This window comes from Malaya genurostris, chromosome 2 (genome assembly GCF_030247185.1).
Source record: "Malaya genurostris strain Urasoe2022 chromosome 2, Malgen_1.1, whole genome shotgun sequence".
NCBI lineage: Eukaryota > Metazoa > Arthropoda > Insecta > Diptera > Culicidae > Malaya > Malaya genurostris.
This window is the reverse complement of record NC_080571.1, coordinates 69,260,368-69,288,137: the sequence shown is the minus strand read 5'-3', so window position 1 is coordinate 69,288,137 and position 27,770 is coordinate 69,260,368. Positions and strand designations below refer to the sequence as shown.

The following is a 27,770-nucleotide window of genomic DNA, read 5'->3' as shown; positions in this document are numbered from 1 at the left end:
TTGCTAATTCTTGCTGTGAGGAAGCAGTCGGAACTAGACCATTTTGTTCTTTATTGATGTTGAACTATGTTTTTGCGTTGTTGTTTTTTTTCTTCTTTTCGTTCGACAGACACCAAGCAAAGAGAGTATTGAGACGCTATCGGCCCTAGAAATAGCAGAGCAAATGACGTACCTGGATCATCACATATTTCTGGCTATTCGAAGCGAGTAAGTGCTGTATGATTTCTATGCATTCCTTGATCGGGATCTGTTTTCCCAAACAGACACAATAAATTATTTTAAAATCGATTCTGAAAACGAAACTATTATCGATTTTGATAAAATTTTGTCCCACGATTATCTACCAACCGATCATACATTTCAAGATGGGCATATTCAAAGAAAAAAAGTTTTTCAAACAAAAACAACTTCTTGTCCAAACAGAATTTTTATCCAGTGATTTTATTACTAATCGAATTTTACACCGAAAAAAAAATCGATTTTAAAAATTTGTAGTCAAATTACAATAAAATGTCATTCTTTATTTGAATGAAATATTGTCCCAAAATCGATAATTATGTTCCCTACCAACATTCCATACATTAAAAATTGGGCGTTTTGAAGAGAAAAAAGTTTTACTAACAAACACTTTTCCTTATCTAGCGTTGATATTTTCTGCAACAGTTGTACTATTTATGTACCATTTAATTCCACTATTTTACTGTCACGTTATTACACTTTCACGAAGTCACTATACTTTAATGAAGCATAACAAACGTTACAATACAGATACGCGTATTTCGGAATGTTATTTACATCCTTCTTCAGTGTATCGGTTTTATAAGTTTGTTGGTAGTATTTTCTGCAATTATCGAGCAACTAGTAATCGAGTATTCGGTGAAATTTGCTCACAAATTGAGATTTTTTAATAAAACAAAAAATGTTTTTTTTAAATTGATTTCAAATTTTTAAGTCAATTCGGCATGGCATTCAGTATTTTCTTTGTAAAATTCAAATGGTTATGTGAAAATCCGTCAACCGTTTGAAACGGAAATGGTTAAAAATGTTTAGCTCTTTTTAAAAGGTAGTCTAGATCAATTTTGGAAAAAATATGCACTGTGACATTGCAGGACAAAGTCTACATGTTCAAAAAGTTTCATTCAAATCTGAGAAAATTCTGTCAATTGCGAAAGTGATTTAGCGCAAAATTTGTCACATTTATGTCAATTTTAAAATGAATAATTTTCAAAAAACGATCAAAAAAAATGTCAAGTAATTAGGTACAGATATCCATGCGTATGGAAATTAATCATCATATTCTGAAATTTTTTTCTTGGTATGCGCCTGGTAGTAACACTGAGTATTGCCTTTTGGTTAAGTGTACATCTGTTTAGAACTGTTTTAATTTGTGCTAACGGATTATTGATCAAAAGGCAACCTTGGATATGTATTGAATTTTGTTTGGATCCGACTTTCGGTTTCGGAGTAACTGGGTAAAAGAGGCTGGAAAATGAAATAAAAGTACACTAATTTGTTGCAGGGATCGATGGATCGTTGTCTTCCGATATCGTCGAGCTTCGACTCTGGACCTTGGACCTTGAACCTTGGACCTTGAACCTTGAACCTTGAACCTTGAACCTTGGACCTTGGACCTTGGACCTTGGACTTTGGACCTTGGACCTTGGACCTTGGACCTTGGACCTTGGACCTTGGACCTTGGTCCTTGGACCTTGGACCTTGGACCTTGGACCTTGGACCTTGGACCTTGGACCTTGGACCTTGGACCTTGGACCTTGGACCTTGGACCTTGGACCTTGGACCTTGGACCTTGGACCTTGGACCTTGGACCTTGGACCTTGGACCTTGGACCTTGGACCTTGGACCTTGGACCTTGGACCTTGGACCTTGGACCTTGGACCTTGGACCTTGGACCTTGGACCTTGGACCTTGGACCTTGGACCTTGGACCTTGGACCTTGGACCTTGGACCTTGGACCTTGGACCTTGGACCTTGGACCTTGGACCTTGGACCTTGGACCTTGGACCTTGGACCTTGGACCTTGGACCTTGGACCTTGGACCTTGGACCTTGGACCTTGGACCTTGGACCTTGGACCTTGGACCTTGGACCTTGGACCTTGGACCTTGGACCTTGGACCTTGGACCTTGGACCTTGGACCTTGGACCTTGGACCTTGGACCTTGGACCTTGGACCTTGGACCTTGGACCTTGGACCTTGGACCTTGGACCTTGGACCTTGGACCTTGGACCTTGGACCTTGGACCTTGGACCTTGGACCTTGGACCTTGGACCTTGGACCTTGGACCTTGGACCTTGGACCTTGGACCTTGGACCTTGGACCTTGGACCTTGGACCTTGGACCTTGGACCTTGGACCTTGGACCTTGGACCTTGGACCTTGGACCTTGGACCTTGGACCTTGGACCTTGGACCTTGGACCTTGGACCTTGGACCTTGGACCTTGGACCTTGGACCTTGGACCTTGGACCTTGGACCTTGGACCTTGGACCTTGGACCTTGGACCTTGGACCTTGGACCTTGGACCTTGGACCTTGGACCTTGGACCTTGGACCTTGGACCTTGGACCTTGGACCTTGGACCTTGGACCTTGGACCTTGGACCTTGGACCTTGGACCTTGGACCTTGGACCTTGGACCTTGGACCTTGGACCTTGGACCTTGGACCTTGACTAGACTTGACTAGACTTGACTAGACTAGACTTGACTAGACTTGACTAGACTTGACTAGACTTGACTAGACTTGACTAGACTTGACTAGACTTGACTAGACTTGACTAGACTTGACTAGACTTGACTAGACTTGACTAGACTTGACTAGACTTGACTAGACTTTACTAGACTTTACTAGACTCTAAGATTGTAAAAATAGGTCACGCCATTTTTGAAAAAAATTTATTTTTTGCACTTTTTACTCCATAACTCCGTCACCGGAAATCAGATTGAAACAAAATTCAGTAATTATGCATGGGATCTTAAGGCCTTTCATTTGAATCTTAGTTTGTGGAAATCGATTCAGCCATCTTCGAGAAGAGTGGGTGCACTTATTTTAACATTTTTTGCACATATTACCCCATATTTCCGGAACCGGAAGTCGGATTCAAATAATATTCAAGAATTTTGTATGAGACCACAAGACTTTTTATTTGAATGTATGTGTGTATGTATGTCCCTGGCTGAAAAGTCCCTGGCCTAACAAAGAAGACACCATTTTTTTTGGTTCAAAATTAACTTTAATCATCAACGTAATCTCCATCAAGAGCAACGCAATCATTCCAGTGCCGCTCTAACATTACAATACCACTTTTGTAGAACGATTTATCTTTTGCCTCAAAATAGGCCTCAGTCTTAGCGATTCTCTCTTGATTCGTGCGAAATTTCTTACCGGCGAGTATTTTTTTCAGGTCTGCAAACAACCAGTAGTTGCTGGGAGCCAAATATGGCAAATACGGTGGATGTGGGAGCAATCCGAAGTTCAATTCATGTAGTTTTGTCATTGTTTTGATTGACTTGTGACATGGTGCGATGTCTTGATGGAACAACAATTTTTTTTTCTTTGCCATATGCGGTCGTTTCTTTGCAATTTCAGTTTTCAAACGCTCTAATAATGCAATATAGTATTCACTGTTAATGGTATTCCAGCCGATTGTTGTGTTTTCGGGCGCTTTGGACGAGGTTCACCAGTTGCTGTCCACTCAGATGACGATCGTTTTGATTCCGGAGTGAAGTGATGAATCCATGTTTCAGCCATTGTCACATATCGAGGCAAAAATTCCGGTTCTGTTACGTTTAAACATGGCCAAACACTGTTCAAAATCATCAACACTCTCTCGTTTTTGGTCAACAGTGAGTAAACGCGGCACCCACTTTGAGCAGAGCTTTTTCATAGTCATATGCTTATGCAATATAAAGCCAACACGATCTTTTGATTTTTTTACCATGTCAGATAACTCACGCAACTTCACTCTTCGATCATTCAAACCGATTTTTTTATGTTTTATGGTATTACCACCTCACTTTGACGTCCACTGCGTTCTGCATCATTAGTGTCTCTACGATCACGTTTGAAGTCAGCAAACCAACGTTTTATTGTTGTTTCTGATGGAACGGAGTCTCTTTAACACTTTACAAGCAATTGCTTTGCTTGAATGGTATATTTCCCATCAAGATGCAGTGTAAAATTGAAACACAAAATTGTTTTCGATCCATTGTTCTGAAAATAACAAAAGTAGCGTCACTCCTAGCACAATAACTCACCACCTAAGAAAAGAATATCATTAAATTTTTACAGCAGTCTTTTAAAGGTTAGTATTACCTGAAAAAAGGTGACTGCAATAAAACTAGCGCCATCTAGATGTTAAACCTGGGACTTTTCAGCCCATGTGTTATTTTTTGCACTCTCACATTTTTCGGTGATGGCTGAACCGAATTTCGTGAACTCAGATTCAAAAGAAAGGTCTTGTAGCCCCATACAAAGTTCCTAAAATTTATTTTGATCCGACTTCTGGTTCAGGAATTACAGGGTGATTAGTGCAAAAATTCCTGTAACAAATTTATTCCACAATTTCCTCAGTGATGGCTTGACCGATTTTCACAAACTTAGGCTCAAATAAAAGGCTGTGATCCCATACCGAATTTCTGAATTTCATCCGGTTTCGGGATTACAGGGTGCAGATTGTTCAAGTATTTATACCGTCATCAAGGCGAAGTAAAAAACGTAAAATAATTTCTAAGCTTTCCTCCGAACTATTCCAATCGCTAGTAATTTTCAGTAGACGGCCAAATAAATCAATTTCAACTTTTCTGGTTCCTGGTTTTCGATTAACGACCGGACATTGTATCCATAGACTCAAACATGGCTCCCAGTCACTTTTCTCGAACCGACTTCGATTATATCCGTTCCCGGACTCCGGATTCGGAAGTACCTGCAAAAGTGGAAATCATTTTGTTTCCTCAGAAATGTCCTAACCGACTTGTTAGGGTACTAGTTTATGGACAAACCTTTTTGTTTTCCAAGAATCAAAGAAAATTATTTTGAAGAATGCCACACATTTGTATATGAGAATATGAGAAAGTCACCGTAACGCCACTTGATTAGATTCAGACCAGTTTCTAGTTTTCGGGGAAGCCGTTCTTGCATGGAAGCCATTTCGATATCCACTTGATAGATAGTGAACACTATAGTCTAAATTAGTCTTACTCAAAATGTTTACACGGAAATATTTCATTTGTTTGCGATAGCTGTGGTGATAATTTCTTAGCGAAAATTCCGTAGTTGTGGAAATAATCTGGATAACTTACTGACTTGATTACTTACCAACATTCCATTCGAAATTGATCTCATCTATTTCATGAGCTAATTTAAATTCTCCTCCATCAACAGAGAATTCCTCGGTCAGGCGTGGATGAAATCGGACAAAAAATCGCGTGCTGAACATATCATTCTTATGACGAAGCGATTCAACGACGGATCCCGGCTGGTTTGTTCGGAAATAGTATCGCGGTAAGTGTCAACATTCGGAGCGGGGGAACCATGGCCAAAGGCCAAAGGGAAAAAACCGGCTGACTGATGGTTGGTTCGTTTCTGTTTGCATTCATTCCGCAGAAGTAATATGGCGGCGCGGGTAGCCGCCATCGAGAAGTGGACGGCCGTGGCGGACATCTGTCGTTGTTTGCATAACTTTAATGGAGTATTACAAATCTGTGCTGCCTTCACCAACGCGGCTGTATATCGGCTGAAGAAAACCTGGGACAAAGTACCTAAAACAGTAAGTATGATGGATCTTTTCGTTTGTTAAAAGTTGTTACGTATTATAGTTTGTTCTACTCAAAATAAAAAAATAATCAGGTTAATTTGCAGTCGTTATAAGGAAAATCTTCTCCGAATAGATCCATGTAATTAATCTTGCAGTAATGGCAGTTAAATCCAAACCGGTAATTTATCACTGATAAACCTGACTTTCAGTGCATTCGGGAAAAATTAAACCGAAAAATATTCCACCAGATGTTCTTCGGCTCGAAAGTTCTGTTCCGCACGCTCTGGCACCGCTTCAGTAGCCAACTGGAAGTCCATCGAACGAAAGTAAATACTCGAACCTAGCAGCCCTATCCCCGGAAGTGGTGGTTGGCAAGTGAGGTGGAAAACCTTGCTGGATAACAAATGAAAGGAAGTCGAACCATGGGCCAACATAATCCGTTGACCCTCTTCCCTGGCAGCCGACAAAGTTAAATTCTGTGCCACTTCCAGGCGGAAAAACGGGAGCAGAAAGTACCAGGCCAGGGGAAGAAAAAATGATGAACTTGCACTTTCAGTCGGAGCACCATTTGTTCGACCGGAACATAAAAACCGATATGCAATGTTATTTCCTTAGTTGCTACTACTGCTCGAGAGCTGGCCCGCAGTGACGATGCATGGCTTCGGCAAAAAAAAAATGGGTCCTTTGGAATGGGGCCAACGAATTTGCTAGGACTGTTTTTGCTCACAAAAGGAGCAATGTTCATTGTTTCGTGACACATCGCATCGGATCGTATCCAAGTGCAAAAGTTGGCAAAGGTTACAGAATTGTGCGAACGGAGCGGTAAACTCAGGAATCAGGAACGAATGAACGTACCGGCATTGAGCCTAGGCCTCTCCGGTGGACCAGCGAATTGTTTGCCGTTCGTTTTCGTTCTGTACGACGGACCCCATTCACCCGATTGTCTGACAGATGTTCCGTTTTCAGTTGAAATAAGAGACAACAGTCTTAGGATGGCTCAGTGAATGGCAATCTGGCGATTGCATTGGCATGGTTTTCTGATTCTTGAATTATGAATCAAACAGGAACTGTCCTTGTAGAACTTTATTGGTTATTTTTGCTATGAGACATTCGTTCAATACAGATAACGATTGGTTCAATAGCTTCAATGACAATCATTTTGTTGTTGTTATACCAAATTGTAATCCAACGCAGAAGAAGCTTGCGAGAAATATCCTTGGGAGAAACATAAAGATAACAAAAGAAATGATACTCTTTTGATTCAAATGTACAATTTCTTGCATTGGCAAAAACTAACAAACTGAACGGCCCTTTTCAGGGCGTCCAAAACTTTCGAAGAATTAGTATCGAAAGTATATATAGACCATATGAGAAACACAAAATATGTGGAAATCAAAAAAGCGAAACGTTAGGTAAACAAAAAAAAACGACCATCTAATTATTCAAAACAAAAATCAACCGTAGGATCATGAAGGTCGCCTACGTCAATAGTTCGAATAACCCCGTTGGGCTGTCCCTTATGGTTTTTGAACATACGTAGTGACTCATGTAATTTATCGAAACCGATCCGGGCATGTTCAGAGGAAAGCTTCTTAACACTCCTAATACCAAGCCTAAAAAAGTTACACGGAGTTACGGTAACTTTGAGCTATAATAGCTCAGTTGTTACTTGACCAAATTCGAAAAAATTTCCTTTAATTCCTACCGCTCTTAATTTTTTTAAGGGGGTAGTACCAATTTCGTAAATAAAAAACTTTTTTTCACAAAATTTTTTTTTCTATCTTATTTTGAAGAAAAAAAACATTTGAAGTATTTTTGCTGAAGATATAAATAATGCAAAAAAATGGCGAAATGGTAGCGCGTATGCACGGAATGCATAAGAACGCAGGTTCGAGTCCTGTCTCTGAGAGTAGCTTTTTCCAAAAAATCATCTTTTCTGTTAGTTTTTCTTTCACTCGGCTTCTCCAATATATATTTCCGCTCGGTCATTGCAAAAACTGAACTTAGTCATGGCGGCTTTACGTCAAACTAAAAATTAATAAATCGGTAAAAAAAATATTTTTTGAGATATATTCACTTTATTTTAAAAACAGTTTTTTTGGTTTTATCTACGTAGAATCTACCTCTATCATCTAGGTATCTACTGCAAAGAATGCATAAATACGCATAAACAAGCTCATACTTGCACGCGCAGCTTAAGCAAATTGTTGCGGTTATTATTTTGTTTACTTTTTGACAATTAACAATATTAGAAAAAATATTAACAATATTAGAAAAAATCTAAGTGGAACTCGATGAAATTTTTTAGGCTTTTTCAAAGTTGGTTCTAAATATTGAAGATCCGGAAAATTATCAAAAGTTCAACACATATTAAAAAAGTGGAAAAATGTTTTCCAAACAAAATATGAAAATGTATTTAATGTATTTTAAGACGATATGTTGATCTTGCGACGCTCACTTAGAGATGTGCGAAGCAGCTCATACCTCCGCTCCGAACCGATCAGCTCACTAAAGGGAATTGATTCAATGTATCAGCTCATTAAGATTGAATTGAAGGTTTGTTTCGAGCGCCGTTTTTTTTGCGACGTTTTTCTTTCATATGCATGATCGAAATCATTGATGCACAAAGAACAATGCTATGCAAACTAACTTGTCTGCGAATTATTATTATGTCACATTTGAGAATATCTGCAAAAGTGGCATCCCTGAAAGTACCTTAGCCTACTGAGTGAGAGGTAAGATTTCTTATTGATAATGGCTCATTCAATCTGTTAAAGAAGGATAGATACACATTTGGAAGAACGAACAAAAGTTCATGTACACATTGTTTCTCATTTATAACTCGCTCTTCGAGAGCCAGCTGGGATGCCACGTCATTTTTTCAAAAATCTGTGACCATCCAAAAACTCTCACTATTTCCTACCGCTCTGTAGTTTTTGGTGCTAAACTGTGATCAATTTTAAATATCTATGACCGATTTCAGAGTCTGTGTAAATCTGTGACTATTTTCAGAAATCTGTGAAAATCTGTGCCATTTTTGAAATCTGTGCAAAAGGTTTAAAATCTGTGAAACACAGATTAATCAGTGAACCTGGCATTCCTGCTTACCAGTCCGGTGAACTGGTGAGCTGCGGTTCTTTTAAAAAAGAGCTGTGAGCTATCAGCTCACTTCAAAGATTCGATTCACTGGAATAGCTCAGGAGCGCATTGCACATCTCTACGCTCACTGCAAAAATGAGTTACAGAAATAGCAGACGCGTGACACCCTCCGTTTCTTAACCATTCAGCATGGCCATAGTGAAAATGAGTCACACGAATAGTACTCAGGATATTCTCATTGGAAAATAAACTGGATTAGTGTGCTGCATTAAGTGACATATTTCGCTTCAGTATAAGGTTTCCTAGATAAAAATAGGTAAAATGATGTATAACTTCTCCAGAAAATAATAAACCTATGCATTACCTTCTACAAAATTATGGGATTTTATATTTTCTACAATTATTCCAAATAAAGTATGTAGAAAAAACTAACTTGAAACAAGTTATGATTAGAAAACTAGTTTTAAGGGGGTTGTCATAATTCAATAACTAAAACTAACTTTGAAAAGGCCTCAAAAATGTTCCACTTAGATTTATTTCTATAGTATTGAGTATATCTTCTCCTATAAATTTTGTAAAATCAGCTGCATATTGTTGCATATTTCGCTTCGGTGTAAGGTTTTATCATAGGTAACAAAAAACTGATTTTAGGGGGGTTGCCATGAAAACGCTTTCTATAACGGTGCGACCTACACTTTTGGTATATTTGACAAAGTAAATTATTTTCAATAGTTCTAAAGCTTTGTAGAAGAAAAAAATTTTCTATTTCTTCAGAAAAAAAGTTATGGTTATATTTTTTGTCAAAGTAGGCTATGAACAATTAGGGATAGAATCAAATTACGCGGTATATATTTGTAAAAAAATTCTTAAAAGCAACTATATGCATTAAAAGAACGGTTTGGCAGCTACTGATTTATGTCCACGTTTTTATTGATTCGAACCACTGTGCGTCGTTTCAGTATTTCAATAGCATAGTATTGAAAAAATGGTTAGAATTGACCTATGTTTTCATCCACCAATCCCAGCTGACCAAATTGACGTCATTTTCTTAATCGGCATAGGAGGCTTTGCGTCATGCATAAAAGCACCGCATCATTCTGGGTAGTTCGAAGAGGAATCTATAAATATATGCTGCAAATCATTTCTGGTTTCAGTTGATGCTTGACTGTGAATGAAACACGTCGTGAGGTGATGACTAGATTGTGTATGCGTTCGCTCGTTGGATTGTCGCTTTTGCTAACTTTTCTGTCATAATTTTGATCGCTTAGAACTCAGTCATTTGTTGATGAATTTATATAATTTAACTACCAATCGATTCGAGAACATTTAACTTAAACCTTTGCGGTAACGTCATTTAAGTATCACAATTGCATACCATTGAAATATTGGATTGAATTGACCTATGTTTTCACGAGCCAATGACAGTCTCAGTAAATGATGTCAAACTCTCGTCCGATTTGCGCAGTATGAACTATAGCACAAAAGGGAATCTATAAATATATGCCCGAATACATTTCTGCATTAGTTTACCCATGGCTTATCTTGATTCTCCGGTAACTAGCAGGCCAACTTAGAATTATCGGCGATAGATTTTTCGAACCTAATTTGAAGCGTTTGTATCGCTGTGATTTATTGATAAATTTTCCTCATTTAACTTGATTCGAAAAAGTTCGAAAATGTTTTAATTTGTCAACGGGTAGTTAACAGTTCGGCTGAAAAGTTCGTATCGTTTAATAGAAACACACATTTTTTTTGCCAAAATTCGTTTTTATTATTCAACATAATTGCCATCAGAGGCGATACAGCGATTATAGCGATCTTCCAACTTTTTGATACCATTTTTGTAGTACGATTTGTCCTTTGCCTCAAAATAGGCCTCAGTTTCAGCGATTACCTCTTCATTGCTTCTAAATTTTTTACCAGCGAGCATTCTCTTGAGGTCTGAAAACAGGAAAAAGTCACTGGGGGCCAAATCTGGAGAATACGGTGGATGAGGGAGCAATTCGAAGCCCAATTCATTCAATTTCATCATGGTTTTCATCGACTTGTGACACGGTGCATTGTCTTGATGAAACAAAACTTTTTTCTTCTTCAAATGAGGCAGTTTTTTGAAATTACGTCCTTCAAACGCTCTAATAACGCTATATAATAGTCACTGTTGATGGTTTTTCCCTTTTCAAGGTAGTCGATGAAAATTATACCATGCGAATCCCAAAATACAGACGCCATAACCTTACCGGCCGATTGTTGAGTCTTTCCACGCTTTGGGTTCGGTTCATCGCGTGCAGTCCACTCAGCTGACTGTCGATTGGACTCCGGAGTGAAGTGATGGAGCCATGTTTCGTCCATTGTTATATATCGACGAAAAAAATCGGTTTTATTTCGATATGACAGCTCCAAACACTGCTCAGAATCATCAATTCGTTGTTGTTTTTGATCGATTGTGAGCTCACGCGGCACCCATTTTGCACAAAGCTTTCTCATATCCAAATATTCGTGAATAATATATCCAACACGTTCCTTTGATATATTTAGGGTGTCAGCTATCTCGATCAACTTATCGTTTACGTTACTTACGGTCATTGAAAATCATTTTGTGGATTTTTTTCACGTTTTCATCGTTAACAGCCTCTTTTGGACGTCCACTGCGTTCATCGTCTTCGGTGCTCATATGACCAGTACGAAGTTTTGCAAACCACTTACGAATTGTTGCTTCGCCCGGTGCAGAGTCTGGATAACACTCATCAAGCCATTTTTTTGGTATCGGCGGCACTTTTTTTCATAAAAAGTAGTGTTTCATCAACACACGAAATTCCTTTTTTTTTTCACTTTTTTCACAATAACAAAAGTAGCTTCACTCAAAATGCAATATCTCACAAACTAATAATCAGACAGCTGTCAAATTTATACACGTATCTTTTGAAGGTTGGTACTAACTGAAAATGGTATGGATTTAATTCTAGTGGCGCCCTCTCATAGAAACGATACGAACTTTTCAGCCGATCTGTTAGCATACTGAAATCTCCATTTACATACAAACAACACGGTGGCGCGCAAACCAATTCAGTATAAAGTTGTGCTATAATGATAATAATGGGTAATGCTTTTTCATCAAATGTAGCTAAATACAAAGAACTATCTCTCAGCATAATCCCTCAGACCCTATTATTAAACCAAAAAAATAATCGTGTAACCTAATTGAAGTATAAAGCATAATATTTTGATCGATTCTTGCTTCCAAGAATCTTATAGAAGGGATCCAGACTAAGTGTAGCAAAATAATGCAATGCAAATCGTTATGCAGTATCGATTTGCTGTTGTCCCATCAGGAATAAAACACTTCAAAAGATTCGGAACTTAGTACAAATAAGTTGCACAGACTCACATACATCACAATTATCAGATGCAATAAAATACAGTATTAGAGATAAACTCAACACAAGCTGATCTGTGATTTTACATGTATCATTGAAATCCTTACTAAATTCGGGTTACCGCCAGTTTCAGTTAAATTATCATTTACATCAAAACAAGAAGTGTCTTATCACTACATGCGTTGTAACAATGACAATGTTTGTTCATGTAATAATAAAATCAAGTTAAAATATGAACAAAATTAAGGAATTTGGTTGCGTATGCATTGGTTCCTTAATATGCAAAAGTGAAAATCAATTAAAGTAACAAAATATGTTCTGTGGACTGTGTCACATATTTTCTTCCTTGTATTGCTGCCATTCTATTTCCAGACACTTTCCGCAGATTATGAACGCTTTTTAACGAAGGATCCTTAAAATTACATTATTAATGAGTTTATTGGTTGACGGTTATTCAAATTTTTCACATTCATATTTTTCGATCAAAATATTTAAAATCTTCTCTAATCGCTGTTTATAAAATGATTAAGTTTGTACGTTCTCTGTCTTGAAAATTATTATGATATGAAATCGTTTCATTTGTCCAGATTTATATCTTGAGGTTGTTCGTATCCAAAAGTGATCTTTTAGGTAACTTTGAAATCATCATAATTGACTTTCATTTAAAGGATATTTTCCAAAAATTTTCAAATGTAAAAATTTGTTGAAGGCATAAAATAGAGTAGAATCAATTATTCTGAAAGAATCTAATTGTCATTTTGATCATTCGCCAAAAATGTAAACACTGAAAGTATAGCAAGTTTGTAATTTGTGACTTTTAGTGCATCCACCATCATCTTTATTTTTGTATTTATTATGGATACCTTAGAATTATTTAATTTTTAATGTAATCGTGATCGGTCGTGTCTTGCATACAACCCTCTAATTGTTTTTTTTTCACACGTTTGTATATAACTCAAAAATTAAAGTGATGACATGTACATTTTTCTGCTCAAAAATATTGGAGTCATTACTAGAAACAATATATTGATGAACAAAATTGTATATCCGTTCGAAGAATCTCAAAAAATTTGGTACAAATACAGAAAATTTCTATTATTGGGAAAATTTTGTCAAAAAAATCAAATCAAAACTTTTAAATATTATGACATATTTTTTTTAATATTTTAGTTGAAAATTTATTATGAACAAAATTTACAAAAAAAACTGAAAGTTGGATTTCACTGACAATCTTAAATTTTTTTTAAATGAACCTAAACTCTAAAAATAATAATATTATTGTATTGGATCTAAATAATTTTTATGCACAACCTAAACGCAATTTATAACTACTGAAATTCTGATCTTGTTTTAGGTTTACCGTAGAATCTGAAATTTTTTTTTATAATTTCCGAGTTATATTGTATTGTAATAAATATGTTTTCAAATTTCTATCGCTTGCTGTCAATGCCGAGAAGCTTAAAATTTGAGTTACACTAATAACATTCAAATTTTTTGACAAAACATGAAGTTTAAATTATTTCAACACTTTTGTTGAACAGGAAACCGAGCGCAAAAATCTAGTGAACATTCAAGAAAAAAAATTGTTCAATTACTTTTTCAAATAGATGACAATACATTCGTTTTTTAATTCAGAAATTTTGTAAATTTTAGGATAAGTATTGTATCCATAGTCATCTCATTAGTAGAGTCACCATTTTGCCGGTTACTCTACATTCAAATCAAAAAATTGTAAAAAAAATCGGATAAATTATCTTTGCTTCGACTCTAAGAAGCAATACCGCAGAAAATTGTGCAATACTACTGTCATACTCATCAGTCTACTATCAGAGTCTCAGTCTACCGAACAGAAAGAGAAAGAGAGAGAGAGAGAGAGAGAGAGCAAATCCCACTCTAACTAACGGTTTACGTATTTGAGATGACTACTGGAGCTGAGATGGATCGACTTCCACATTCATCAATCTCAAGAAATGCTTCAACAATTCTGAAACTTTCGAATACCAGAATTTATTTGTGTTAAGAGTGAGTGTTCGGTTTTCGGCACCCTTTTCTTTTAAGCTCATAACTTTTAACTTAGTGCACATTATGCGGACATCTATACATCAATGGAAAGCTAAAGTCCCTTGCTAACAACTGATTAAGAAACTAAGTCGATTCATTTGATTGAAAAAAATTGTTATCAATTTAGTAAAGCGATAAATTTTGACCATTTTAAAAAAGGAGTTCGGTTGACGGCACACCAAGAAATTTCGCAAAAAATAGAAAAATATAAGTGAAGACTGCAGCTATTCAAAGTTAAAACAGAATTTATTCTTTTTAGAAGCGTTTTTGACAAAAGTCTTCATTGTCTGATGGTGACTTCGCCTTGGCTCTCTTGGTCGAATATTTGGATGGTGGAGCCTTTGGTGTTGATTTGGCCGGTCTTCCACGTTTTTTCTTAGCCGGTAAATCTGCTGTATGAGCAGCTAGGTGTTTGGCCAAAACATTGACTTACTTTGTCTCGACAGCAGCCTGCATATCACTGACAATTTTTCACGATTTGTCGAAAAAAATTGAGGGCCGTTAACCGAAATTGGTAGACATTTTGAAAATGACAAAAAAAACTCTTTGGTTGCGATAATTTTGATAGCATCCGGTTTTAAATCACGAAATAGATCTATTCCACCTCATAAATATTCAATCCACTCACCTTTCCGATTGGTGCTCTTCAATTCATGATATTCTAAAAAAAGTCAGAAAAACCTTTTGTGTTGATATACACGTAATTAAAAGTTATTTTGAACGCAGCAAAAAGTATAAGTGACTGTTTGTTTGGTATTCGGCACAAAAAGAACGTGCTGCTATTACACACACATGACATTTGTCGGATTGACGCTATCTGCTTTCTGTCGAAAGTTACGGTGGGGTGCCGGCAACCGAACACCTTCCCCTACATATTACTCCAATCCCTTCAATTTACGGTTACTTTCTTCAATAAAAAGGGAAACTAAAAAAATCGTTTGACACTCATAAATTGAGCTATGGATTGGTATAATAACTGGATTGGTATAATAATTTTCTATCAATGAGTTTTCGTCACCAATTGTAACCCTTTTTATTTTAATCTGAGAATGGTGAAATGTGCAATTCGAATGATATATCAAACAATCGAACTTCTATTGCAAAGTTAAGGTTCATAGTTTATAGAGCTTTTACGATTTATGGTTAGTCTTACTTATCTTACCTTAAGACATCATGTTATCAAGATATTTATCTCTCACATTTTACGAAAAATCGTAAGCTACATACCTTTTTGCATTATCCTATATAGTATAAATTTTATATACAAAAGTAACATAAGTGCAGGATTTCATTCAGTAAAAACCATTCAAACGGAAAGGTCGTGTTTCGAGTCGAAGACAACTGTAAGCTGCAGGTAGATAACCTGTTGGTGCTAATCGCAAAAGCTGCTGCAAAGCCAATATTCGGCGCGATTCCAGTTTCAGAAGTACCTGGAATAGTGGAACACACTTCACTGAGAAAGATGGTCTAACCGATCTGAGAACTGTTTCATTCTGTTGGTTACACTAGTTCATGCACTAGCTTCTATGTTTTTCAAAAATCAAACTAAATTGTTTGAAGAATACCACTTCTTTTTTATATGAGCATAAGAGACATATGAGAAAGGCATCATTACATCATTAGGTGGATAAAAACAGATTTCACATAATTTCGTTAGATTTTTTGTGCTAAATTCGTAATTCTACTTTTTCTGAATTGTAAAACAAGTATACGATAGATTTTCGAGTGGAATTTACGAATGGAAAATTTAAATTATTTTCGAATTCTATACATTCCGAAATAATTCTATAATTGATGTCGTTGAGGGTAGATTTAAGTTTAAGATAGAGGAAAATTTAAGATACATGTTTTTGCTCTTAAATGCTTGTAAAACAAAAATCAAGCAATGTATTATTTTAAAATTGTAGTTGGTTTCTTTTGCCATGGATTAGTATATAAAACTCTTATTTATTATTTTATTAATAAAATTCAAACTCTTCAAATTCAAAGTTTTTATGAAATAGACAAAACCAACACGAATTGCAATATATTCACTTTGATTTTCAGAAACGTTGGAACGTAATAGTAAAATTTCCGATCTTCTACCGATTTTTTTGAGATTCTACGGAAATCCTAAAACAAAATTAGAACCAGTTACCAATTGTGTTTAGGTTGTACATAAAATTTGTCGGGATATTTTGTCCAATACAAAAATATAATAATTTTTAGAGTTTAGCTATGTTTACCAAAATTCTCAAGATTGTCAGTGAAATCCACGTTTAATTTTTTTTTTGTAAATTTTGTTCATCATCAATTTCCAACATAAATATTAAAAAAAATTATGTCATAAAATTTAAAAGTTTTGATTTGATTATGTTTGAAAATTTTCGTAATAATCTTTCATGAGTACATTACGCCGTATTTTTTCAGATTTTTTAAAAAATGTGGACGGGTATAATATCAGACTTAAATAATAAAATAATTCATTCGGAAAAGCATGCGTCTCCATCAAATTGTCATCATTCGATGGAGACGCATGATATTTAGTTCTAAAATCATATATCACATGTCCTTAGAACTAAATACCATGCGTTTCCATCTACAACTTGAGCTCAGAGCTTTTTAAGATTTACAATTTTAAGATTTTCGGCATCAAAAAAAGTTTTCGATTTCGAAAATTCCATGTACTCTCCCTATGGTGATTTGTCCGATTTAGCTCAAATTTTGCATGAGGACTTTTTTCGAGGTGCTTAAACTTTTGAGCACTGAAGCTTTACGAAATTAGAGGTGATCCCAAAATATTATCACTCTTATATACATTAGAGCGGTAAAATATAACGCGTTTAGTCGGTTACGTCACTTATACAATCATATCTCCGGAACCAATAGTCACAGCCATTTGATCTTTGAATTTGATCGATGGCCCGACAGTAGCTTTCAAACGAGTATAAGTTTATTAAATTCGGTTCAGTTATCTCTGATAAAATTGAGGGCGTACAAATATCTTCGAAAAATGCACACACACACAGACATTTTCCTATCTCGTCGAACTGAGTCGAATGGTATATAACACTATGGGTCACCGAGGCACCGTTCAAAAGTCGGTTTTTCCATCAATTCTGATACCTTTCTATAGAGAAAGGCAAAACGAAAATTCGAAATAGAGTAATCAACCTCAAAATTCTCTCTAACACATGGATCAATAAGTCCCGAGACTAAAGCAGAGATGGCGCTCGTAGTAAACCAGTAACCACGTCTTTCTAGAGTACTAACCTTTGCTTGAAACGGGTCAAAATTTTAAGTCGATCCGACCAGAAACAGCTGAGTTATCGAGGTTGGAGTAGTCGTCGTTTTGTAGTTTGTTTAAAAAATGGAAAAAAACCGAGTTTCGTGTTTTGATAAAAGATTGTTTTTTAATGGGTAAAAACACCGTGCAAGCGAAACAGTGGATTGAAAAATGTTATCCGGACTCTTGTCCATCAAAAGCAACGATTCGTCGGTGGTTCGCAGAGTTTGAACATGGCCGTACCGACACAAATGAAGCGGAACGCTCGGGTAGACCGTTACACCGGAAAATGTGAGTGAAGTGACAAAAATTATAACGAAAGATCGTAAAGTGAAGCTCCGTGAGATTGCTGAGATGACGCAGATATGATATGGAAGTGTATTTACTATCCTTTATGAAAAATTGAGCATGAAAAAGGTTTTTTCCAAGTGGGTGCCGCGATTGCTTTCGATGGAACAAAAACAGCAACGAGTCGATGATTCAGAAAGCAGTTTATCGAAAAAAAAAAACGTTGGAACCATTGTATCACCCTAAAAGGTGATTATGTTGATGAATCAAAAAAAATTTTGAAAAAAAAGGTTGTTTCCATTGTTAGTTTCGGGACTTATTGATCCATGTGTTATTGTTATTTTTTTGTAACCGTTGGAACCGCTCTTTTGGAATAATGTGCAAACGAAATCACGTTGAAAGAAAATCCATCACAAAAATTGCTTCAGTATCGAATTGATCCGCACTGTCTGCAATTCTGCTGCTGGACGGACGGACGATCCGTTCGCAGTGCGGCCTTCGCTATGAACACAACGGAGAGAATACATATATAAATCGACAGTTCCAATGGTCATAAATGGTAGTGTTAAAATCCACAATTACGGTCAAATCATTTAGTTCCTAACCATTTGTGTGTCTCCATAAAGAATCAAGGAAAAGGTTAATTAGATTTCTTCATATACATTAATTTAATTTCATAAAGTCGATTTTCAATCAGAATAAGTGTACTCATGGGTGCCGCGACTTGGTGCAGAACGTTAGTGCTGTAGGGAAGGGCTCACCAGCATGTGGCAGATTTACTTTGTGCGCCGTTCGCCAAACGAGAAGCAACCGATTTTTGTCGGAATGTTGCTCGTAGAAATATTTATGAACTGTATTGAATGTTGTTGGAGAAATGGTAATGGATTTATTATGAGAACAATGTACCAAAATAAATGTGCATTTTTCTAGCTAACTGCCTCTTGTCGACAGTAGTCCTACGTCAATCTCGCAGTTATGTCTCTAACATTACCTATTACAAGTTTTGTATTCAGCTATATAAAATGAAGATCCAATTATTATTCGGATTGTCATTCAAAAATAATAACAGGAACAGAACGAAACATAATTCATTCATTTTTCGAATAAAATTTTGTTTTGACGAATTTGAAAATTCTGCGAATCTAATTCTTCGAGTGCATTGCGGCTACTTTTTGAATAGTACCAAAGCTTCCACAAAACTACACTATGTGTCACGAATCCTTTCGTTAACGTCTCATCGTTCTGATTATTCCAACTTGATCTCGGTTCAATATCCACCAAGTGTTACATGAATAGTGTAAAGTTTACGTCTGCTTTGCGTTTTAAATGGAAAAATAGCAACATACAGAATTTAGATGTCGATTATTTCATTTCGGATTTGCATATTTGAGGGAAAAAAACTTTCAAAGTGTTGTACTGGATTCATTTCTGGCATTCTGAAGGGCCAAATAGAGGAATTCCCTACGATACACCGAAACCTCCATTTACGAACTAAACGGGGGTTCGTAAAAAGAAGTAGTTCGTAAAAAAAGTTTACGTTATTTGGGATTTGGTTCGTAAAAAAAGTTTACGTTATTTGAAATTTACTTCGTAAAAAAAGTTTTGTGTAATTATTGTGGAAACCGCGCATCATATGTTTATTTTCGGAACGGATGTGAAGAGTAAGTGCAAGAAAATGATGCTTGGGCTCGTTTCAAAATCCAAGATGGCGGCTTCCGGTTTATTGAGATTTCCTAAAACCCCTAACAATATGGGTATCTTCGGAACGGAATTGATGAGTAGATGTCGGAAAACGATGTTTGAGGTGGTTCTGAAATCCAAGATGTCGACTTCCGGTTTATCGATATTCCCTGAAAACCCTTGCAATATGGGTATTTTCGGAGATATTCACGATCGAAAACTTATCACACTCTCAGACGGTAGATTTTGAAAAGGCACCTCAAAATTAAGTGAGTCGTATTCACAACAGAAATGGACAAAATTTTTCGATTTTTCATGGGTTTCACTGACGAAACTACCCATGCAGCATCAATCATAGTAACCCATGAGTCTCTCTAGTCGTGATGGTAAAAACAGTGAAGCAACTCAGTTCGGAAGATTGATTTTATATATTTTTTGTTTCAGTATAACAAATTTTAAAATAATGACAAGCTGGTATTTTTAGTATGGTACACAGCCTGGCAGATCAACATTTTCAATCCTTCGAAGAGTTGGAAAAATGGATTGCTTCATGGATAGCTCCTTTTTTCGAGCCGGGATCCGAAAATTTCCGGAAATATTGGAGAAAGTTGTCGCTAGCGACGGACAATACTTTGAATAATACGACTGTGAGCATTTTTTCGCAATAAAGCTTTAAATTTTGGAAAAAAAAGGGCGGAAGCAAAGCTGTACACCTAATACAAGAACTGTTTGTGCTTTACATTGATAGAAAAATTTAACCGATAATTTCCTCCAGCAATGCATGAAAAAATGGAACGCTTACACTGTTTGAAAAACCCTTCTTAATCCACCTAGTGGTGTGATAATGCCTTTCTCTTCTTCCATAACAGTCTCATGAAAATATGTTCCATAGTTTTATTAAATAATTTTGGATACTAATTTTGTCACCAATTGATTCAGATTGATTCGAGTAGTTCACAAAAGCATGCTTCAGTGTTTATGTCACACAGTCAGCATCATTTTTCCAAACTAGTGCTCGACATTTGCGTTGCCTATTTGTAATCAGTGATGCTAATCTAAAAAAAGGTAAAAAGCCTTCTTAGTCCACTTAGTGAAATTTTCATATATTTTGAAAAATCACCATGGGGAGTGCATGAAATTTTCGAAATCGAAAAAAAATTTTTGATGCCAAAAGGCTTAGAATTGCATGAAACATCGAAATTTAGTGTCATCTCGAAAAAAATTTTTTTTGAAATAGATGACTTTTTGGGACTTAGAAAAAATATAAAAAGTCCCAGAAAGTTGATTTTTTTCAAAAAAATTTTTTTTGAGATGACACTAAATTTCGATGTTTCATGCAGTTTTAAGAGTTTTGAGTCGAATGGTATATAATACTATGGGTCTCCGAGGCTCCGTTCTAAAGTCGGTTTTCCAGCAATTCTAATGCCTTTCTATAGAGAAAGGCAAAAACAACAAACTGTCAATATGCATTAGGAACCAGCTCATTGCTTTTCATGTGTGAAGGAACATTGAGGCTAATGGTCCTACCACAAATTGTTCGGATAGTATTTATACAATATCTCTAAACAAAAGCGAAAGAAAAACCACAACTGCAAGGTTTACCATGGTCCCCCCAGTGGCATGGCATGGGATAAAAGGTATATAATGAGCTGAAGTTATGGACAAACTTCGGAAATAAAACAGTTCGAGTTTGGTTTGGCTTGACTTGGCTGTAGAGGTAAATGAAGCTAATGGAAAAAGGGACATTCTCGTGTAAAGTGTAGAAAGCCGCTCGTTATTTTTAGTGTTTATTTTGTGATATTGAAACAGTCTCATTTAATGCGAAAAAAACGCATACCTAGTCTCAGGTCACGTTATTGTCATGTAAAGTATTTTAGTCACTTGAATGAATCAGGTGCTGCAGTTTTCTCGTCACAATCGCGTAACGTGTATCAATCAATACCAGCCCCAATCGGAGCGAACGCAGAGAACAAGAAATTGGTCGAATAGATTTGCTATCGAAACGCACAAAAGCCAATCAAACCGTAACCCATTTTTACGTTCCATTTCATTTCAGATCAAATCGACAATCACCAAACTGCAGGCTGTGGTGTGTTCCGATGGGCGCTTTCGAGTGATGCGTGAGGCACTGCATCGCTGTGACCCACCCTGCATTCCGTACCTGGGCATGTATCTAACTGACCTTTCCTTCATCGAGGAAGGTACGCCGGACTTTACACCGGACCGATTGCTAAATTTTTCCAAAATGCGCATGGTGAGTACCCATAAATCGAGCAGTGGCACCTGATTTATGAAGATGAATCGGTGAGTGAGCTTAGCGACCGAGTGGCGAACAATGAGCGGAGTGTTTCGATTTCGCTAAAAACCTTTCCGCCCAATTGCACTCGGTGCAGTTCCTACCGACCCGACTCGATTCCACTCTCACGCCCTTCCCGTTTTGTTATTCTTGTTTTCAGATTGCACACGTGATACGCGAGATTCGCCATTTCCAACAGACACCATACAAAATCGATCACATACCGAAAGTTACGTCCTACCTCCTGGATACATCGTTGCTGCTGGACGACGACGAATTGTACCAAAAATCGCTACAGATCGAACCGCGAAGTTCGCGTCTCAGTGCGCCGAACACGGCGAATGTCTAAACCTTTGAAGAGTGCAATCGCGGAAACGGAAGCAACCCAATGATGATGATGATGATGATTATTCCATCCGAGTTTTTGAATCTGCGCCGCTCGCCGGTGATTTGTGACTTTCTGTGACGTGTGATGTGTTTGATGTGAATGAAGTGTGACGAATTGCAACGTTCGCTCTCGGTACCGCGTTTCCAGTGTTCGACGGGTGCGGCGAATCTCCAGTTTTGTTTCGCAGGTGAGTCTTATTTTATGTGCTTCAAAATCTGCTCAGATTGACGATCAGCGCGATACGATGCGTTTCCTGCGATAACTTTCGATACAATTTACTTCAGATGACAATTTTGAATTTTATTCCGAAATGCATTGTTAGACTGAGGCAAGGTTGTGTAGTGAAAAAAATGTAACTACACTGAGGTCATTATCTTTTCTAAGTTTCAAAGAGTTGACTAAAAAAAATTCAGGATAACACCAGATCTCGACGTCTCATGCATTTCTAAGACAAAACAAAAAACAAATGGATAACTTTGAAACTTCGCTTAAAAAGCCGCATACAAAACAGACCTCAGTTTATTCGTTTTCAGTAACTCTCTGTCTCTCATTTAAGTTTTATCAGTTCATACTGTGACATATTTGACTCTGGGGATTTAATTGTATATTACCCTTTTTCGGAACAATTGTGTACGGTTTTCATTTTGTTTGTGTCACAAATATAAGCAAATGTTATTTACTTGTTTATTCATCATGAGTAGAGAAGCGTCCCGGGTTGGCGGTTCAATGCATAGGACGCTGGTCTTACAAGCCAGATGTCGTATGTTCTAGCCCCCCGACCTGGAAGGATTCTTAGTGTCAGTAGGATCCATAGTACTAGCCAGGCAATGATTCTGTACACTAAGAATCGGCTGCGAAGTCTGTTGAAACAGAAAGGCCAAATTCCACAAAAGGAATGTAATGCCAGGACTTTGCTAGAGAAGAGTCCATTGGAGTATAAACTTACTAGGTCACTCTATCCATTAGGAATGAAACCTTCCCTTTTTAGTAACAGATTTTTCACATTTAAGAGACATTTTCGTTTTAAAATGCCATACTCTTCACTATATGAGGCCGGGATTAAAATCTGTTTGAATCCACCTAGTGGTGTAGTGATGCCTTTTTTTTTTTTTTTATTCAAGAATATAATGTTTAAGGCACACTGCTTAAGCTCTAAGATGCCAAGGGCTTTTACTAATTTAAAATTTACGACTAACTTAAAACTAGGGTTGTATCATTAAGTAATGTCATATTTGGGTCGCAGTGGTTGACTTTGGCAGATCCAGCCTTCATGTGGTGATCGGCCGGTGAATTGAATATTTCATGAGAGTCTTCCATATGGCGTTGGTGAATATTCATGTTGGCCGCATTCTTCGGTCCGTGTGGGTCCGCGGGAAACACCCCCAGGTTACGAATACCCGGCGGGTGGCCCGCATGCTGTTGATAAGTTTCCGTGGGCGATGATGGTGTTGTTACAGAAGAAAATGAAAAAAAAAATATAGCGAAGTAAATATTGCGGAAAACGGAGTAAAAAGGGGATATGGGAATGAAATGACTAAAACGACAGAGATCTAATCAGTTGACATCGAGATGGTGAAGAGACGGGGAGGGGGGAAGCGAAGGTTAGTGACAGCAAAAAGATCTTGTTAGTTCCGATGAAGATGGTGGACAGATGAGGAATCGGGATAATCGGCGGAAGTTAGTGTCGAACCTGCAGTTGAGAAATAATTCTTAGCCACAGTTGAAACAACGTCGATAAATAGGAGGAACTTTCTAAGCCAGATGTAACAGATTACACTTGTATATTAATGTGTTTGAGAAACTGGTATATGAGAAGCATATATGAACTATCCCGACTCGCCAACACATCCCGAACCGGAACCTCAGGCGGTCTACCTCGGGCCCTGAGGGATTCCAGTAGCTTCGACCTGGCGTCGCGATACTCTACGCACGACCACACGACATGCTCGATGTCCTGATAACCGTCGCCACAGGTGCAGAGCCCGTTCTCCACGATCCCGATACGCCGGAGATGTGCGTTGAATGTATAGTGATTTGACATGAGTCGTGACATAACGCGAATGAAATCACGACTCACGTTCATCCCCTTGAACCAAGGTTTCGTCGATACCTTAGGGATAATGGAGTGTAGCCATCGTCCCAGTTCGTCATTGCTCCATGAAGTTTGCCAACTTTCGAGAGTTTTCTGACGAGAGATACTGAAAAATTCATTGAAGCAGATTGGTCTTTCATAAATATCACCTTCCAATGCGCCCACTTTAGCCAATGAGTCTGCCTTTTCATTGCCCGGAATGGAACAATGCGAAGGGACCCAGACTAACGATATTAAATAAGACCGTTCAGATAAAGTACTCAAATGTTCCCGTATTTTCCCCAGGAAATAAGGGGGATACTTTCCTGGCTTCATTGCTCGGAGAGCTTCTATTGAGCTTAGACTGTCCGTGACAATGAAGTAATGGTCTTTGGGCAACGTTTCAATGATCTCGAGGGTGTACTGAATAGCAGCTAATTCTGCGACGTAAACTGAAGCCGGATCACTGAGTTTGTAAGAAGCGGTGATGTTTTGATTGAAGATGCCGAAGCCTGTGGACTCGTTGATGTTTGATCCGTCAGTGTAAAACACCTTTTCACAGTTGACTGTTCTAAATTTATTATAAAAAATATTTGGGGCCACTTGAGGGCGCACGTGAGCCGGAATTCCACGAATTTCTTCTCTCATGGATGTGTCGAAAAACACAGTAGAATCAGAAGTATCCAAGAAATGAGCACGGTTGGAAACAAACAAAGAAGGATTAATATTCTGAGCCATGTAATCAAAATACAAGGACATAAAACGGGTTTGAGAATTAAGCTCAACTAACCTTTCGAAATTTTCAATCACCAGAGGATTCAAAATGTCGCATCGAATGAGCAAACGATATGAGAGATCCCAGAACCGGTTTTTCAATGGGAGAACACCCGCCAGCACTTCGAGGCTCATCGTATGAGTCGATTGCATGCAACCCAAGGCAATACGCAAACAACGATACTGAATTCTTTCCAGCATGATGAAATGAGTGTTCGCCGCGGATCGGAAGCCAAAGCATCCGTATTCCATCACGGACAATATCGTTGTTTGGTACAGCCTGATCAGGTCTCCTGGATGGGCACCCCACCACGACCCGGTTATTGTACGAAGAAAGTTGATTCTTTGTTGGCATTTTCTTTTCAGATACCTAATGTGACATCCCCAGGTGCCTTTGGAGTCGAACCAGACCCCGAGATATTTAAATGTGAAGACCTGAGCTATGGTTTCACCCCCTAGTTGAAGCTGTAATTGTGCTGGTTCTCGCTTTCTCGAAAATACAACCAGCTCAGTTTTCTCCGTAGAGAATTCGATACCCATTTGAAGAGCCCATGTGGATAAGTTGACAAGAGTATCTTGTAACGGCCCTTGCAGATCGCCAGCTTTGGGTCCTATAATGGACACAACGCTGTCGTCGGCAAGTTGTCTTAGCGTGCAAGATGTGTTGATACATTTATCGATGTCGTTTACGTAAAAATTGTATAGAAGGGGGCTTAAGCATGAGCCCTGAGGAAGACCCATGTAACTGAAACGTATTGTCGACAAATCACCATGCGCGAAATACATGTGTTTCTCAGACAATAGATTATGTAAAAAGTTGTTCAAAACTGGCGAAAGACCATGCTGATGCAGCTTCTCAGATAGGATATTTATAGAAACTGAGTCAAAAGCCCCCTTAATGTCAAGGAAAACTGACGCCATTTGTTCTTTACGAGCAAATGCCATTTGAATTTCTGTTGAGAGCAACGCAAGACAATCGTTCGTTCCTTTACCCCTGCGGAAACCAAATTGTGTATCTGAAAGTAAGCCATTAGTTTCGACCCAATTGTCTAGACGGAAGAGAATCATTTTTTCGAACAATTTCCGGATACAGGAAAGCATAGCAATCGGCCGATACGAATTGTGATCGGAGGCTGATTTTCCTGGTTTTTGAATGGCGATCACTCTCACTTGTCTCCAGTCATGTGGAACAATGTTGTCCTCAAGGAACTTATTGAATAAACTCAACAAGCGCCTTTTGGCGGGGTCTGGCAGATTTTTCAACAAGTTGAATTTTATTCTGTCTAATCCCGGGGCTTTATTGCTACATGACAAGAGTGCAAGTGAGAGCTCTACCATCGAAAACGGTGTTTCGTTTGTATTTGGTGTCGCGGCGCGGGTGATCTTCTGTTCCGGAACAGAGTCTGGGCATACTTTTTTAGCGAAATCGAATATCCAGCGGTTGGAATATTCCTCGCTTTCATTCGTGGTGTTATGATTGCGCATTCGTCGGGCTGTGTTCCAAAGAGTACTCATAGATGTTTCTTTCGTTAAGCCGTCTATAAACCGACGCCAGTAACCGCGTTTCTTAGCTCTAATCAAGTTTTTAATTTTAACGTCTAACGCCGCGTAATTCCGGTAATTATCAGGTGTTCCATTTTTTCTGAATATTTTGTACGCGGAGGCTCTCTCCGCGTTTAAATTTGTGCACTCTTTGTCCCACCACGGGTTGGGAGGACGGATGTTAGTTTTCGCGCCGGGTACACGTTTCGTCTGAGCTTGAGTCGCGGTGTCGAGAATCAAGCCAGCCAAAAACGTGTACTCTTCCTCCGGAGGAAGTTGTTGAGTTCTTTCAAGTTTCTCAGATATCGAGGTCGCATAGCTATTCCAATCAATATTTCGTGTGAGGTCATACGAAACATTGATTGTCTTCGATGGTTTTGAGCCGCTGGTGATTGATATTACGATCGGTAGATGATCGCTACCGTGGGGATCAGGAATTACCTCCCACGTGCAATCCAACCGTAGCGATGTCGAGCAAAGGGATAAATCCAGCGCACTTGGTCTTGCTGGTGGTGCAGGAATCCGTGTCATTTCTCCCGTATTCAAGATTGTCATATTGAAGTTGTCGCAGATATCATGGATCATAGTTGATCTGTTATCATCGTGAAGACAGCCCCATCCCGTACCGTGTGAGTTAAAGTCTCCTAAAACCAACGTCGGTGCAGGAAGGAGCTCTGCGATATCACTGAGCCACCGATGCCCAACCGAGGCTCTTGGGGGAATGTAGATGGAAGCAATGCAAAGGTCCTTACCTTTGATTGTAACATGACATGCGACAACTTCAATACCTGGTATCGAGGGGAGGTTAATGCGATAGAAAGAATAGCACTTTTTGATCCCCAAAAGTACTCCTCCATAGGGATTATCTCGATCCAGACGAATAATGTTAAAATCGTGAAAGTTTAAGGGTATTTCAGAAGTTAGCCAAGTTTCGCACAATGCAAATGCGTCACATTTCAGATTGTTTACTAGAAATTTAAATGAATCTATTTTTGGGATAATACTTCTGCAATTCCACTGTAAAACAGTGATTAGATCCGTGACCTCGGTGGATGATTTAGCCATCGAAAGATACAATCGCTGAAAGAAGGGGCCAATTTGCAGTCAACTGCTTCAAATATGTTTTTACTGTTGGCATGAAAGCAATTAAAATGCTTCTAAG

At 38.0% G+C, this 27,770-nt stretch overlaps 1 protein-coding gene across 6 annotated transcripts in view; it reads left to right on the top strand.

Moving 5' to 3' along the window:
• Window positions 1–27,770, top strand: part of LOC131430485 (ras-specific guanine nucleotide-releasing factor 2-like) — a 499,968-nt gene that overhangs the window by 243,073 nt on the left and 229,125 nt on the right. For 5 of the 6 annotated variants that reach the window (XM_058595510.1, XM_058595512.1, XM_058595511.1 and 2 more), the window contains 5 exons: window positions 110–207; window positions 5,398–5,517; window positions 5,620–5,782; window positions 21,594–21,791; window positions 21,994–22,408. In XM_058595510.1, the coding sequence (XP_058451493.1) occupies window positions 110–207; window positions 5,398–5,517; window positions 5,620–5,782; window positions 21,594–21,791; window positions 21,994–22,182 (768 nt within the window). In that variant the 3' untranslated portion in view covers window positions 22,183–22,408. Of the gene's footprint in view, window positions 1–109; window positions 208–5,397; window positions 5,518–5,619; window positions 5,783–21,593; window positions 21,792–21,993; window positions 22,413–27,770 lie in introns of those variants that run through there. The other variant, XM_058595509.1, reaches the window with a different exon arrangement.